Here is a 15,096-nt window from a genome sequence, read left to right on the forward strand (position 1 = left end):
GACAATATCATCCACATACACCACCAGGTAGATAGACCCAAAAGCTGAATAACAACAAAAAAGAGAATGATCAGTCTTACTCCGAGTCATACCGAATTATTAAACAACACTACTAAATCTGCCAAACCAAGCTGGTGGATATTGCTTGAAACCATATAAAGACTTGCAGAGACGACAAACAAGACCTGACTTCCCCTGACCAACAAATCCAGGAGGTTGCACCATATAAACTTCCTTCACAAGATCACCATGAAGAAAAACATTCTTAACATCAAGTTGATAAAGTGGCCAGTGGCGTATAACAACCATGGCAATAAAGAGGCGAACATAAGACATTTTCGCCACAAGGGAAAATGTGTCACTATTATCCAGCCCAAACACCTGAGTAAAACCCTTTGCCACCAAGCGGGCTTTAAGGCGATCCACTTCACCATCAGGACCAACCTTAACAGCATAAATCTAGTGACAGCCAACAATAGATTTTCCAAAAGAAAGAAGGACTAGATCCCAAGTACCATTGTGATGAAGGGCACTCATTTCATCAATCATAGCTTATCTCCATCCAAAATGAGAAAGTGTTTCACATGTAGTCTTAGGAATAGACACAAAAGACAAAGAGGAAAGACATACATAATATGATGAAAAAGATGATGGTAACTAATATTAACTGTTTATCTGGCTAGAGGACGAGTATCACATGTACCCATACGAAGAGCAATGGGAAGGTCACTAGCAGAAGGTGGGACCAAAGCTGAGGGAGGAGATGCAGTTAGATGTGAGTCCACATAAATATCTGGAGAACCATGTTGTAAGTCATCAGGAGAAAAGGTGACAAAAGGAGAGTCAGAAACATGGACTGGTAAAGGCGGAAGGTATACAAAGGAGTTGACAGGGAGAAAGGACTGAACAGAATCAATAGTATCCCCAAGAGTAGTAGAGAAGCCAAAAAGGGAACTAATTCAAGGAAGGAAACATCTGCCGATATAAAGTATCGACGTAAAGTCGGAGAGTAGTAACGCTAACCCTTTTGAGATCGAGGATATCCCAAAAAAACACATTTATGAGACTTGGGAGCTAGTTTATCCAAGTCTAGACCGAGATGATGCAAAACATGTAGAACCAAACACATGTGGGGTTAAAGGATATAAAACTTGATGGAGGAATAAAATAGAGTAAGATACTTTGTGATGAAGAACAGATGGAGGCATGCGATTAATGAGATAACATGCAGTGAGAATAGCATCTCTCCAGAATTTGTAAGGAACATTGCCATCAATTTACAAAGCACGAGTAGTCTTAATAAGATGATGGTTCTTGCGGTCGGCTACACCATTTTGTTGGGGTGCATGAGGGCAAGATGTTTGATGAAGAATGCCATGAGACGAAAAAAATTGCTGAAATTGATGAGATAAATACTCACATGCATTATCACTACGAAAAGTACGAATAGGAATACCAAACTGAGTTTTTATTTCATTATAAAATAACAGAAAAATAGAAAATAACTCAGAATAATTTTTCATTAGAAATAACCAAGTACATCTAGAATAATCATCAATAAAAGTAACAAAATACTTAAATCCTAAAGTAGAAGGATGATGACTTGGTCCCCAAATGTCAGAGTGGACCACAGAAAAGGGAACAAAGCTTGATGACTAAGATGACTTGGGAACGTACTACGAGTATGTTTTTCAAATTGAAAGACTCATAATTTAAACTATAAAGAGACGATAAATGTGGAACCATCTTCTGAAGCTTGACAAGACTTGGATGACCCAAACGAGCATGTATAATGAGAGGAGAATCCATGGTGGAGCAGGTTGAAGAAGAAGGAAACAGTTGATAGAGGCCATGAAACTCACATCTTTTGGTAATCTCCTTCCCCAAACTCCGATCCTAAAAAATGAGAGAGATTTTAGTAAAGGAACAACACAATCAATGGATTTTGTCAAACGACTAGTAGAAAGCAAGTTAAAAGGAGAATTTGGAACATATAGAATATGATCCAAAGATGAACGAGGTAAAAGAAGAATCGTGTCGATCCCACGAGATTGGACCACAGACCCATTTGCCATAGCAATAATGGAAAACGAACCAGTGGTACAAAGAGAAGTGAATAAGGACTTATTACCAGAAATGTGATCAGAAGCCCCAAAATCAAGAGTCCAAGGGCTTAAAGAATGTAACTGACAGATCTCAGCAAAAGAATTACTAGTGGGAGCAATGGAGGCAGTAAGACCAGATGCTTGCTTCTCAGACCACCAAGTCACGAATTCATTAAGAAGAGCGACAGGAGGTTGCACAACAGAAGGTAACCTTGGAGCAGGAGCACGAGAGGAAGCCTGAGCAATATGAGCATTCAAAAGAGGCTGAGGTGGCTTGCCATGGAGCTTCCTAAATTGGTCAACAGTATGATTGGTCTGATGACAATAAGTGCATAGTAGCTTTTTCTTAGAGGGTTTACGTCCACGACCATAACCCTGAGCAGTAAGGGTAGAGGAGTCAACGGTGTCAACCAAAGGTACGTGGGTTATAGGAGCTGCTGATGATTTAGAGGGCTTAGATGGAATCCTAAGCAAGGCATACATCACAAAATCTAGTGTAGAAACTGTTGCAGACTCCAAAATTTGATCCCGATTGGTATACAAATAAGAAGGTAAACCATATAAAATGAACAACATAAAAAGGGACGTTGTTCCCGCTTCTTAGTAATATCATTAGTAAGGGGAAGAAGTTCATTGAGATCATGAAACAAACTCTGAGCTTTTCCCAAATACTCAAACTAGGACAATTGAAATTCCGAGGGAAAAAGGTAGTCATCAATTTCTGACACACACCATAGAGTCGCTGTGTATCATTGGTGTACAATGCCTTTGCCTGACTCCAACTAGCTTCACAAGTATTTGCAGGTCGAAAAATATACTTAATTGAAGGATGAAGAATAACTTTAATAAGATTGCACAACTGAGCATCAATCATCTTCCATCGTGTGCACTCATTATCCGCAATAGAGTCAACTTAGTAGTGAGATATAATGTATAATTCTGCCCATCCAACCAAAATCACAGATCTGACGACCAAGAATCATAGTTTGACCCATCCAATTTATCCACACTTAGCGGAGCAAGGATATAATTAAAAAAATAGTAGGCTCTGACTTGGGAGTAGTCGGAGACCCAAAAACAAAAGAGGTAGGGGAATCCATAATCACTAGGGGTGAAACTGGGCTAGGCCTGCCTACAAGGGCCTACAGCTTGACCCATCACTGGCCTGGCCTGGCCTTTTTAGTTAACAAATTGGGCTTGGGCTGTTTTAAAAGTTTGTTTACTAATTGGGCCAGAATCTTAATATAATAGGCCTGGCCCGTGAGCCTCCAGGCTAGCCCAATTATTCACCCTCATTTTTTATCACCTATTTCATACAAATAGCGATAGCCCAAGGTCATAGACTTTATTGCATATAAAGAGTATCTTCGATATTCTCTAGGGCACAGGTTGCTATCTGACATATGTTTATGAAGTCGATCTCGTGGAATTAGTCAATGAGTAGTTCTTAGACGCCATCCATAAGGTTTGATACCATTCTTCGTTTGTCTCTGATATACGCCATCTATACGCTTTATTATTTAATAGTAAATATTATTGTTGATTTTTTTATTAGTTCAACCATTTATTATTATCCTTGTTCTCTCATACTATCCTTGTTACCCGAGACTTTTTTGTAATTTTTTTTTGTATATAGGTTTAATTTATTGTTGATTGTTTATATTAGTATAACCATTTATTATATATTTATATATATTTATATTCGTTATCTGTTATTAATTATTATTTAATAATTAATTTAAATATGTTTATGTCATTCCCATTTATGATTTAGTAAGTTTTTGAATTCACTAATTCTTTATGTAATTTATTTGTATTTTATTATTTATGTCGTTTGTTAATATTATATTATTGTTTATGTTATTTAATTATTATGTTCAATTTGTTGTTAACTATTTCTAGTAGTTTAGTCATTTTTTATAGAGTAAATCTCCTTTTTGGGTCCTTAACAAAAAATAAGGTTCTCACTTTAGTCTCTTACAAAAAAAAAGTCCTGATGTCCCTAAAAAATACAAAGTGGACCCATTTAGTTGAAATCGTGATCCCCCATAAATTTAAAAAAGACCTACATTAATCCATCAAAAAGACTAAAATGGGTCCACTTTGAATTTCATAGGGACCAGACGACTATTTTGTTTTGTAAGGGACTAAAGTGAGGACCATGTTTTTTGTTAGGGACCCAAAAAGGGCTTTACTCTTTTTTATATTTGTTAAGTTGATAGTTATAGGATGAGCTAAAATCTGAAGCATACACATATTCTCTTTCACATTATTATATAGCTAACAATATTTGTGGACGCCATTTGCAGGGTACATTTGCGGTTTCTGACTTGGAAGGCATTTGCAGTCAAACAGTTTTGTGCCATCATCAACCCTTTTCAATTAGTCATTCTTGTTGTTGAGTCTAGTGAGAACAATGCTAGTTTTTTAATATATACATTGCAAGATTTGAATATAGAATTTTGATATAACATTAAATGCATTTTCATTTTCAAACAGATGGCTTCTAATCAAGATGGAAGCAATGAACCAATCCCACAAGGTGAAGAATCTGAAGATCCAAGCTTGGTGAAAAAGAGGTGAAAAACTTCTGCAGTTTGGAATGATTTCCATGAAATGGACATCCCTAATGTTGGACGTAAAGCAGTTTGTAACTACTGCAAACAAAAAATTGCAACTGGGGGAATTGGAGGTAGTACTAGTCATCTAAAGAGGCATTCACAAAATTACTTGAATAGAAAATTGGACCAATCCATGAAGAAGTAGAACACTTTATCATTCCAACCTGCAGGTTCTACTTTGAATCCTTTTCTTGCACCCGGAGGGATGTATACCAATGAAAAGATGATAGAAATTATTGCTATTGCAATTATGATTCACGAGTATCCTTTTAGTATTGTGGAGGACGATGTTTGGATGTAGGTCTTTAAGTTTGCGAATGCTGAATTTGAGAAAGTTTCGCGTATTACTGCAAGAAAACATTGTATTGCATTTTATGAGGCAAAAAATAAAAGTCTGAAGGCTTTATTGATGGGTGTGAAAAAGATCAATATAACAACTGATATGGGGAAGTCTAGTCACCAAATAGCTGAATATATGGTCATCACAGGCCATTTTATTAATTCAAAATGGAAATTGCAAAAGCGAGTGTTGAGTTTTGTTAAGGTTCCACCTCTAAGGCGTGGAGTTGATGTCACTGATGCAATTTTTAAATGTTTGCAATTATGGAGAATTGAAAATAAGATATTTTCAATATATATGGACAATGCAACCTATAATGATGTTTGTATAAGAAATTTGAAAAACACATTAGCAAGAAACACTAATTTAGTCCTTGGTGGACAACTATTTCATGTGAGATGTTGTGCTCATATATTGAATTTGCTAGTGCAACATGGTCTTAGTCAGATCAAAGGTATCATTGAAAATGTTCGTGAAAGTATCAAATATGTTAATCATTCTGACTCAAGATTGAAGACTTTTTGTGATATTGTTAAGAAGATGGGTGTAAAAGAAAGGAAACTAGTTGTTGATTGTCCCACTAGATGAAATTCAATATATAAAATGTTGTCTATTGCTTCTAAATTTAAAGATGTTTTTCCAGAATATAAGGAGTGGGAGCCACATTATAATTATTTGCCATCAATTGAAGATTGGGAAAAGGTTGAAAATGTATGCCATCTTTTAAAAGTTTTCACTCATGCTACTAATGTTATGTCAGGTACTAGATATCCTATAGCAAATTTATACCTTCCTGAAGTGTTTAGGGTGAAACAAGTGATTGATGCTGCAGCTGAAGACAATTATGATTTTATGAGAGGAATGACAAGGTTTATGAAAGATAAATTTGATAAATATTGGGGGGAATGCAATATGTTGATGGGCATTGCTAGTTTTTTAGACCCACGATGTAAATTCCATGTGGTGAAAATTTGCTTTCCACTTATATACAAATCAGAATATGAGGCACAATTTAACATGGATAAGGTGAGTGAAGCTTTAGAAGCTCTATATAATGAATATTCAGCTTTATGTTTGCAAGAATCATCCTCTGATAGTCAGGTGGGATCTAGGATGAACATGTCCTCTTCTACTCTCTTTACTCAAGTTCCATGTGGCTCTTCCTCTGGGTTTGACCAAATCATGAGCATCGTGCATGAACATGAATTTATTCCCGCAGCATAGTCAGAGTTGAAGTTATATCTTGAAGAAAGTGTTTATGAATATCATGAAAAATTTCATCTTTCGTTTGATGCTTTGGAATGGTGGAGGAGTAATAGTTTAAAGTATAAAATTTTATCACAAATGGCAAGAGACATACTCGTTGTACCAATCTCTACAGTAGTATCAGAATCAACATTTAGTGCTGGAGGAAGAGTTATTGATGCTTATCGTTCTAGCTTGGCCGAAGATACCATCCAATCTTTAATATGTGGAGGAGATTGGCTACGTAATAGGTATGACTTGAAGAAAAAATAAAAGGTATAAATTTAATCAATTAAAATTATTTTATAATTTAATTATATTCGATTAAATTTTAATAGAAATTTGACTTTATTTTTTATGTAAGAGAAACCAACATCTCAGCATGTGAGATTGCCTATATGAATCTATAAAAATATTTTTTGTTTCTTAATCTTATTTTTTTGTTACTATTTTTTATTCTTTTTTTTTGTTTTCTACATTTACAACTTGTTTGCCAACTTATGTAATCTTGGAATTGTATTTGTAGGGGAGAGAAGTTTTTGGCTACTACAAGCATCATGATGTGTTTGTTGGATTCATGTAGTTATTTTAATTTACATAGTATAGATTTGTTTGTTGGATCTGATGAAATATATGTTATTTAGTTTGAGCATTTTGCTTTAGATAGTGACTTAAATGCAGATTGTGATGAGTTTTGTTGTGATTCATGGTTTTGTTTGGACGTTGAAATTGTTATTTTTGTTTTAGCAACAAAATTTGAGTATTTTGTGAAGTTGATTTATGGTTCTGCTTGGAAGTTAAAAATTAACAGGCTAATGGGCCAAGCCAGACTTTTATTTTTTTATAAACGGGTCAAGCCAGACTAACAGTTAGACTCGTACTACTAGGCTTGGGCCAGGCCAAATTAAAATTTTTGGAATAGGCTTGGGCTTTTCGCAGCAAATCTCGGCCTAGACCATCCCACTTTCTCCCTTAATAATCACCCAACAAAAGAAAGATCAGAAAATCTGAAAGACAGATAACAAAACTAACCGGTAGAGGTGGGATCCGTGCGTCACCAAAAATGATGTCGAAACACCAAAACAGGACCAGATCTAGAATCATCGCGGAGAGACGAGAAAAACCCAACTGTCGCTGCCAGAAAGGATATGCCACGCGCCGCCCAACAGAAGACCACGTGGGCAGCTTTGACCCTTGCGTGAGGGCACGTGAGAGACCTTTTTTGGACGGGACCAGGACAGATGGAATCGAGACGAGCACAGCAGTAGGTGGCTTGTCAAAAAAAGCTATCGGACGGTGGTGGTCAACAACGGAGGAGCGATGGTTAAGGTTGTCTGACTGTGGTTTACGAAGAAAATGGTTCAACAACGATACACAGACGACCCAAGAACAAAGGAGATCTCAGAAAACTGAAAGGAGACAGTATCCGGAAAAAGATTGGAAAAGACGATGGAGAGTGGGTTCACCGAAAAAAAAAGATCAGAATTCCTCTCGTTTGGCTCTAGATACCATATTGAATAACAAGAAACGAAAGAATTTGTGAAATAATCCATATATTGAATAGGTATAGGTGTGTATAATATATAGAAAACCTAATGGATTTAGCCCATATTTAACCTAAACACTAATAAAAAATATATATATTTACAATACTACTTTAAACATAATCCTTATTTGGTTGATTTTTAGCCGACGTGAAATTTTATCGTTACTATTTTCAACAATTTTACCCTTAGCTATTTGGTTGAGTTTACTTCAACTATATATAGGAGTTACTTCTTAAAAAAAGTTTGGTGTTAGGTTTAGATCCTACGTGAAATGGATCTAGACATGTTGGACCCATTATCTTGATCCACTGAAATACATTATTCTTCAAGTTCTTTAGACAATTATTGTGGATTCAACTCTGAAAAGTCACCAACAGCTTCCCATATCTCTATTAGTCGAAGATTCTTTAAATTAGTACTTTGTTGCATGTGAGGCCTGGAAATTTAGCGGATGCCAAATTCTATAACCTGATTTTGCTGCATATTGATTAATATAGAAATATATGATTTTCATCTAACACCAAGCCAAAGCCTTCAAACAAAGCATTTTATTTCTTATGCACACAACTAGTCCCAACACATCCTTCAAACAGACAACAAATAAAGGATTTAAAGTTTGTTATATTTTAGGAAATAATTTTATTTCATAGACACACAAAAATTTATGGGACTATGAGAGGAAAAGAGAGAGAAAAAAAATTAAGTCCCATATAATTTTTTTTATATATGTGTAAAAAACAAAATTATCTTGTATATTGTATAGGAAAAAATGTTTATCCTTTTAAATGACACAACTTATATTCTTTCACTCTCACAAAGATGTGAGACCCACATCTTTAATTTTTTGTCAACTCTCTCTCCTCCTTTATCTATCTCTTTCTCTCTCTTAAAATGACACAACTTTACATCCTTTTAAATGATACACACTTTTTCCCATTGTATAAGATGTGAAACTTCAAATACATAAATAAATGCATCAACCATAACAAAACCTTGTAATACAAGAAACCATCCTACCTAGTATTTACTCCAAGTTTCATACCTTTTGGGGGAGTTTGGTTCAGGAGAAATTTTTTTTACCAGGGAAATAGAATTAGTAGGAATACGGTGGGAAAATGATTTTGGTAGAAAAATTGAAAAAAAGTTGTTTAGTACGCCAAAATATTACCGGAGAAATTGGGTTAAATTTTTTGAATGTATGTTTGGTTAAAAGTAGAATATTGATTAGAAATACTAAAATACCATTTTTTGGGAGACAAATATCGGTAAATAGGAAAATTTGATGGAACACCCAGAACAATTTTAAAAAATAAAATAAAAGCAGAGCAAGAAATTTGTTCAGAGATCTGTAGATTGGAGAATGTCATTGAGGCAGCCGTGACATTATCTTTGCGGGTGTTGTTAGACATGAGTCTTCTACACAGAGCAGTAAAGAGAAATTGCAGGCCTATGGTGGAACTACTGCTAAAATTTGTGTTAGCTAAAGCTTCAGATGGTGGAGACAGTGAAGAGAAGCAAGCTAACATGAGGGTATTTTCGTCTGATGTTGGTTGCCCTACTTGCCATTTACCTAGTGAAATACGAAATACCACCTCCATGTTGTCTTTCTCAACAGTGACAACACTTCATTTTTTAGGTGGCTTTCTGAAACGCTATGCAAATACGAAAGTAGGGAAAATATTTGGTTTCTCTCTACCAAACGGGGACATGATACTTTCTCAAAGTCAGATGCATGGACATATATTTAAAAACCCTGAACCAGACGCCCCCTTAGGCTTTAATTTCTTGTGGTAGGTGATATTCCCAAAATATATTACTTAAGCCATGACCTAAAAGGTTATTACTATCTTAATCTTTTATATATATATATATATATATATATATATGAGTTTGGTGTTTATCATTTTAAATGATATAAGTTATGTCATTTTAGGAGAGAGATAGACACAGAAAAATAAAAATCATGGGAGAGAGAAAGTGGGTGGTTTTTTATAATTCAAAATTTAAATAGAATTTGTTTTTTTGTGTCTGTTTCTCTTAAAAGGACAGAGTGTTATGTCATTTAAAATGACAAACACTTTTCCCTATATATATATATAGAAATAAATATAATTAAAAATATAATCTCCTGTTATAATAACACATAGTAATAAAATAAAATACTATTGGAGGAGATTATATTCTTTTATATATATATATATATATATATATATATATATATATATATATATATATATATATATATACATATAGAGGTAGGATCCTTTGACACCAGTGTCAAATTTGAAATTTGATACCTCATCTGAGAGCCGTTGGATAAAAAAAGATCAACAACTCTGATTCGTAAGCATGTGACACCATTGATATTTTTTTATCCAACGGCTATCAGATGAGGTGTCAAATTTTAAATTTAACACTGGTGTTAAAGGATCCTACCTCATATATATGAGATTTATTCTTCTCCTGCAGTAGGAGAAGAAAATTTTTTCCTACTAACTCATCAAGATGTGTGATGTGCCTTTTTATTTTTAAGAGTGGGGCCCGCCATAATTTTGAGTTTGCAACAGAAGACATCACTTCTCCTGCTGCAGGAGAAGATGGTATCCCATATATATATATATATATATATATATATATATAGAGAGAGAGAGAAATATTTCTCAAGTCACTTGAGATATATTTATTTCCGTCCACCGCAAAAATACGTCATTTTGTTTATTTTCTTACATTAATTGATTCACCTTTGTGTGATTATAATTCCCTTTTACTCTCTCTTCCTTTATCACCATTGATCCATTTTTGTACGGTTATAATTTAGTGGCCGAAAATAAAGTTATCTCAAGTGACTTGAGAAACGATGAGTTCATATATACATATATATATAAGCTAGGATCATTTGACACCAGTGTCAAATTTAAAGTTTGACACCTCATCTGAGAGTCGTTAGATCAAAAAACCAATGGTGTCACATGCTTACAAATTAGAGTTGTTGATCTAATAGCTCTCAGATGAGGTGTCAAACTTTAAATTTGATATCGGTATCAAAAGATCCCACACACACACACACACACACACACGCACACACACACACACACGAATATGTTATTCTACCTACTATTTTTTCTGCTTACCTTTGCCTACCACCCTCCAACACCATTAGATCAGAATCTTAAGAAGAGAGAGAAAGATAAATGTTAGTTAAGATTCTGATCTAGTGGTGTTTTAGAGTGGTAGACAGAAAAAATGATAGGTAGAATGACCTATCCGATATATATATATATATATATATATATATATATATATATATATATATATATAGGAAAAAACATTTCTACAGCCACTTTAGATAAGGTTATCTATAGCTACCTCAAAAACTACGTCGTTTTGATTAATGAAGGGTGTTTCTGTAATTTTAGGTGAGTAAATGAATGGTGTCTCGATAAAATGCATATGATAAAAAAATAAACAAAATTACAGAAACACCATTCATTAATTCATCTAAAATTACAAAAACACCTTTCATTAATCAAAACGACATAGTTTTTGGGATAGCTGTAGATAACTTTGTTTAAAGCGGCTGTAGAAATGTTTACCCCATATATATATATATATATATATATATATATATATATATATATATATATATGGCAAAAATGTTTATCCTTTTAAATGACACAACTTATATCCTTTCACTCTCACAAAGAGGTGAGACCCACACTTTTATTTTTTTTGTCAACTCTCTCTTCTCCTTTATCTATCTCTTTCTCTCTCTTAAATTGACACAACTTTACATCTTTTAAAATGACACACACTTTTCCATATATATATATATATATATATATATATATATATATATATATATTGAAAGATGTCAGGTAATGGGTGGTAAGAGAACAATTTGAATGGTGTCTCCAACGGGCCCAACCCTTGTGTCCATCTAGGTTTCTCACAAAAACTGAAGAAGATAGGACAATCATGGGAGGAGCAACATGGTGAAAATTGGGATCGGACATGTGTTGATCTACACTGAGATTATCAAATAGATGGGGCCCTTGATAGTTTGGGGTTGTTGGACTTTAGTATGTCATTGTCATGCTAAAGCTATAATGACAACATTTGCAAGCATATTTATGGGTTCCATACAGCATATTCTAGAGGCATTCAAAGAAATATTCCTCCTCATGGGAAGTCAGTCAATATTCACGATCTTCTCAACTTGTTATTAAGAATTCATAACGAGAAATATATTTATCATGTTATATGATATAATATTATTTTAACATATATCTGTTCATGCTAAACATACAATAATTGTGTAAATATTATACACTTCAGTGATTTTTTTGTTAAAAAATGTGAAAGAAAGGAAGTTAGTATATGCCAAAGCAAGGTTAAACTTTTTATCAGTATACGTATAAGAAATTTACTCTAATTAAAAGATGATTATTATAAACTTAACACCTATAAAACCTGAGTTGATTGTGAAAGATAAATCGTCATCGTGACAAATATGGCACCCTATTGCTTCAAGGGACCACAACTTTCCGGATTTAAGTTCCCTAAGACAATACAGTTAGGGGGTATTTGAATGGGAGAATTTTTTGAGATTTCAAAAAAGTGATATTGATAATCTTATTTACTCACGTTTAATATAAAGTTTTTGAAAATTCTCATCGAAATCTTATTTTTTTAGGATTTTGTTTTGTGTACAATTTTTATCTAAAATGCTATACAAATAATGGTATTCTTGCAATTCCATGTGTTAAAAAAATTTCTACTTCTTTTTGGGACAAAATTTTGGTAATATTTTGATCTACCAAACAATTTTTTGGTAACATTTTCTGGAAAGTGAGTTTTCCACTATATTCATGAAAATCATGATTTTTGGATAAAAAAAAAAAATCCTCTACCAAAATCCACCTTAATGCTTACCTAAGTTTTCCTTCATCAACAGTCAACACACCCTTTGCATTTTAAAATAAATACTTGGTTGTGTCTGTACAAGAAAATAAAATAAAAAGTTATGTCTGAAATCACTAAAATTGAAATTGATTAATTTTATTTTTAAATCATTTTACAAGCAAATAAAAAAAAGTTATGTCTGAAATCACTAAAATTGAAATTGAAATTCTTTGTTAAAGTAAGATTTGAATTGATTTAAAAATTAGTGTTTGTTTAGAACGAAAAGGACTAAGTGGGTAGTAAGCAAGTTGCAATTTTAAGAAAGGGGAATGCATATGTACTGTTATAGGAAAAAAAAATATTGTCCTGCAGAGACAATATTTTAAGAGAGAGAAAATAATTTTAAAAGAGAGAGAAAATAATGGACGGGTCCCATGATAAGTTATGTCTGCAGGAAAAACGAAAAAAATTTCTGTAACATTACCGATTGATTACCCTTTAAGAAAAAGCCAAAGTTCAAAAATTGGAGAAGAAAATTATTGGGATGGTTTTTTCAATGCCCGACAGGTTAATTTCTCATATGCCCTTATCAGAGATCAAAACAAGTTGTTTGAAACACCTTAAAATGAATATAATTAATTTATTTTAATAATTTTATTTTCTTACCCTTAATTAGAAAATATAAAATGTTAAATAAATAAAGGTAAAATTTTGAATTCAAATAATTAAATTAAAATTAAATCAAATCCAACTTAAATTTAAGTGCATTTTGTAACGAAAGTGCTAAATAGTAGGACAGATTCAAATGAATCAACCTAATTGATCGATTTTTACCATAACTCCTACTTTGTTTAATTTATTACCCTACCTAATTTAGTTAAAATTACAAGCAGCACCACTAATTTCCAAATACACATAAATTAAATTTTTATCTTTTTAATTAAACAATATAACTTGATCTGTAAACCTCTAGGATTACTTTAGACGTGGTATCCACAAATTTTATCACTTTGAGATTTGTACGTAGCATAAGTCATTTAAGCTCGAAATTTTTTAGAATTAGAATTCCATTCGAAATAAAAACATCAAGATTCTTATAAGAATGTGTAATCCTAAACTTTTCCCCATTTATATCTAGACATCCAGTATTCTAAGTATAATAAATTCCTCTACTTGTGGAGATCCAATGCTAACCCAGGCCCAAAAGTAATTCTTACAAAGATTAAAAATCAAATAGTTGCAGCCCATATTATCAAAGGTACTAAATAATTGATACAAATTTTGGACGAACCTTGCTTCAAAAGCCAATTTATAAGATAAAAAATCCCAAAGTCTGTATAAACTCCACGTCAAAATCTTCTGTTTTCGATGTGCAACTCAAGTCACATACCTTCTAAACGAGGTAAACACTGCAACGTACGAATACTGGGAGAGCCTCACCCCAAAAGCTAGTTTGTAAGGTAGGAGAGTTCAAAATCCATATAAAAATCATATCAAAACCTTATGTTTCCAATACAAGACTCCAAGTCTCATACCTTACAACTGAATCGTAACAATAATCATATTCCCTTTTCATTTTATAATGTCAACTTACAGTAGGAACTTTGGTTATCTTTCATCAGCAGGATAACTGTAAGTATAATTATAAACTCTTAAGGAGTGTTTGGTATTGGGATTTGGTATGAAATGATGAAAAAATGAGGTGAAGAATATTTATGGGAAAAGTGTCTATACATTTAAATTACACAACTTACATCCTTTCACTCTCACAAAGAGGTGGGACCCACAACTTTATTTTTTTTGTCAACTCTCTCTCCTCCTTTATCTATCTTTTTCTTTCTCTTAAAATGACACAACTTTACATCCTTCAAAATTATACACACTTTTCCCAATATTTATTTACCATGTTTGGTATGAGTATTGTGACAAAATGTCAACAAATTTTTTTCCCCAGTATTTTCTTTTTCAACTACACAAAGGCAAAATATTATCCCACTTAATCTTTGGTATTTTTTTTTTGCCATGGTCTTGGATTTTGAATGTAATATATTGAGTCAAAAATACCCTTATAATATATGACATCATGTGTAAAGAGATTGCCCATGGTCTTTGATATTTTGGTAATTTCAATTCACATTCCCATCAATATTTTACTATCAACTAAACATAACATCAGTAAAATAACTCAACTTTTCCGATAAAATTTTGACCAACCAAACACTTTTTTATAACTTACCCGGAATAACAAATTTCTTACCAAATCCCCAACAATCTTTTTTTCTCAGTAAAACAAAATATCTCTCATACCAAACGCCCCCTTATAAATATCATTGTAA

At 33.1% G+C, this 15,096-nt stretch overlaps 1 protein-coding gene across 1 annotated transcript; it reads left to right on the forward strand.

Moving 5' to 3' along the window:
- Positions 1 to 4,604: 4,604 nt before the first annotated feature.
- LOC133298019 (zinc finger BED domain-containing protein RICESLEEPER 2-like) lies at positions 4,605 to 5,654 on the forward strand. The gene is made up of 2 exons (XM_061497257.1): positions 4,605 to 4,673; positions 5,028 to 5,654. The coding sequence occupies exons 1-2, from the start codon at positions 4,605 to 4,607 to the stop codon at positions 5,652 to 5,654; spliced, it is 696 nt and encodes a 231-aa protein (XP_061353241.1).
- The last annotated feature ends 9,442 nt before the right edge of the window (positions 5,655 to 15,096 follow it).

Source organism: Gastrolobium bilobum, unplaced genomic scaffold (genome assembly GCF_033153095.1).
Source record: "Gastrolobium bilobum isolate Gb01-03AN ecotype WA unplaced genomic scaffold, APGP_CSIRO_Gbil_v1 utg8278, whole genome shotgun sequence".
NCBI lineage: Eukaryota > Viridiplantae > Streptophyta > Magnoliopsida > Fabales > Fabaceae > Gastrolobium > Gastrolobium bilobum.

Excerpts from the sequence above, each read along its gene's own strand:
- LOC133298019 (XM_061497257.1), top strand. The coding sequence starts at position 4,605 with ATGGCTTCTAATCAAGATGGAAGCAATGAACCAATCCCACAAGGTGAA. Across the intron at positions 4,674-5,027 it reads AATCTGAAGATCCAAGCTTG|GTCTTTAAGTTTGCGAATGC; the intron begins GTGAAAAAGAGG and ends GTTTGGATGTAG.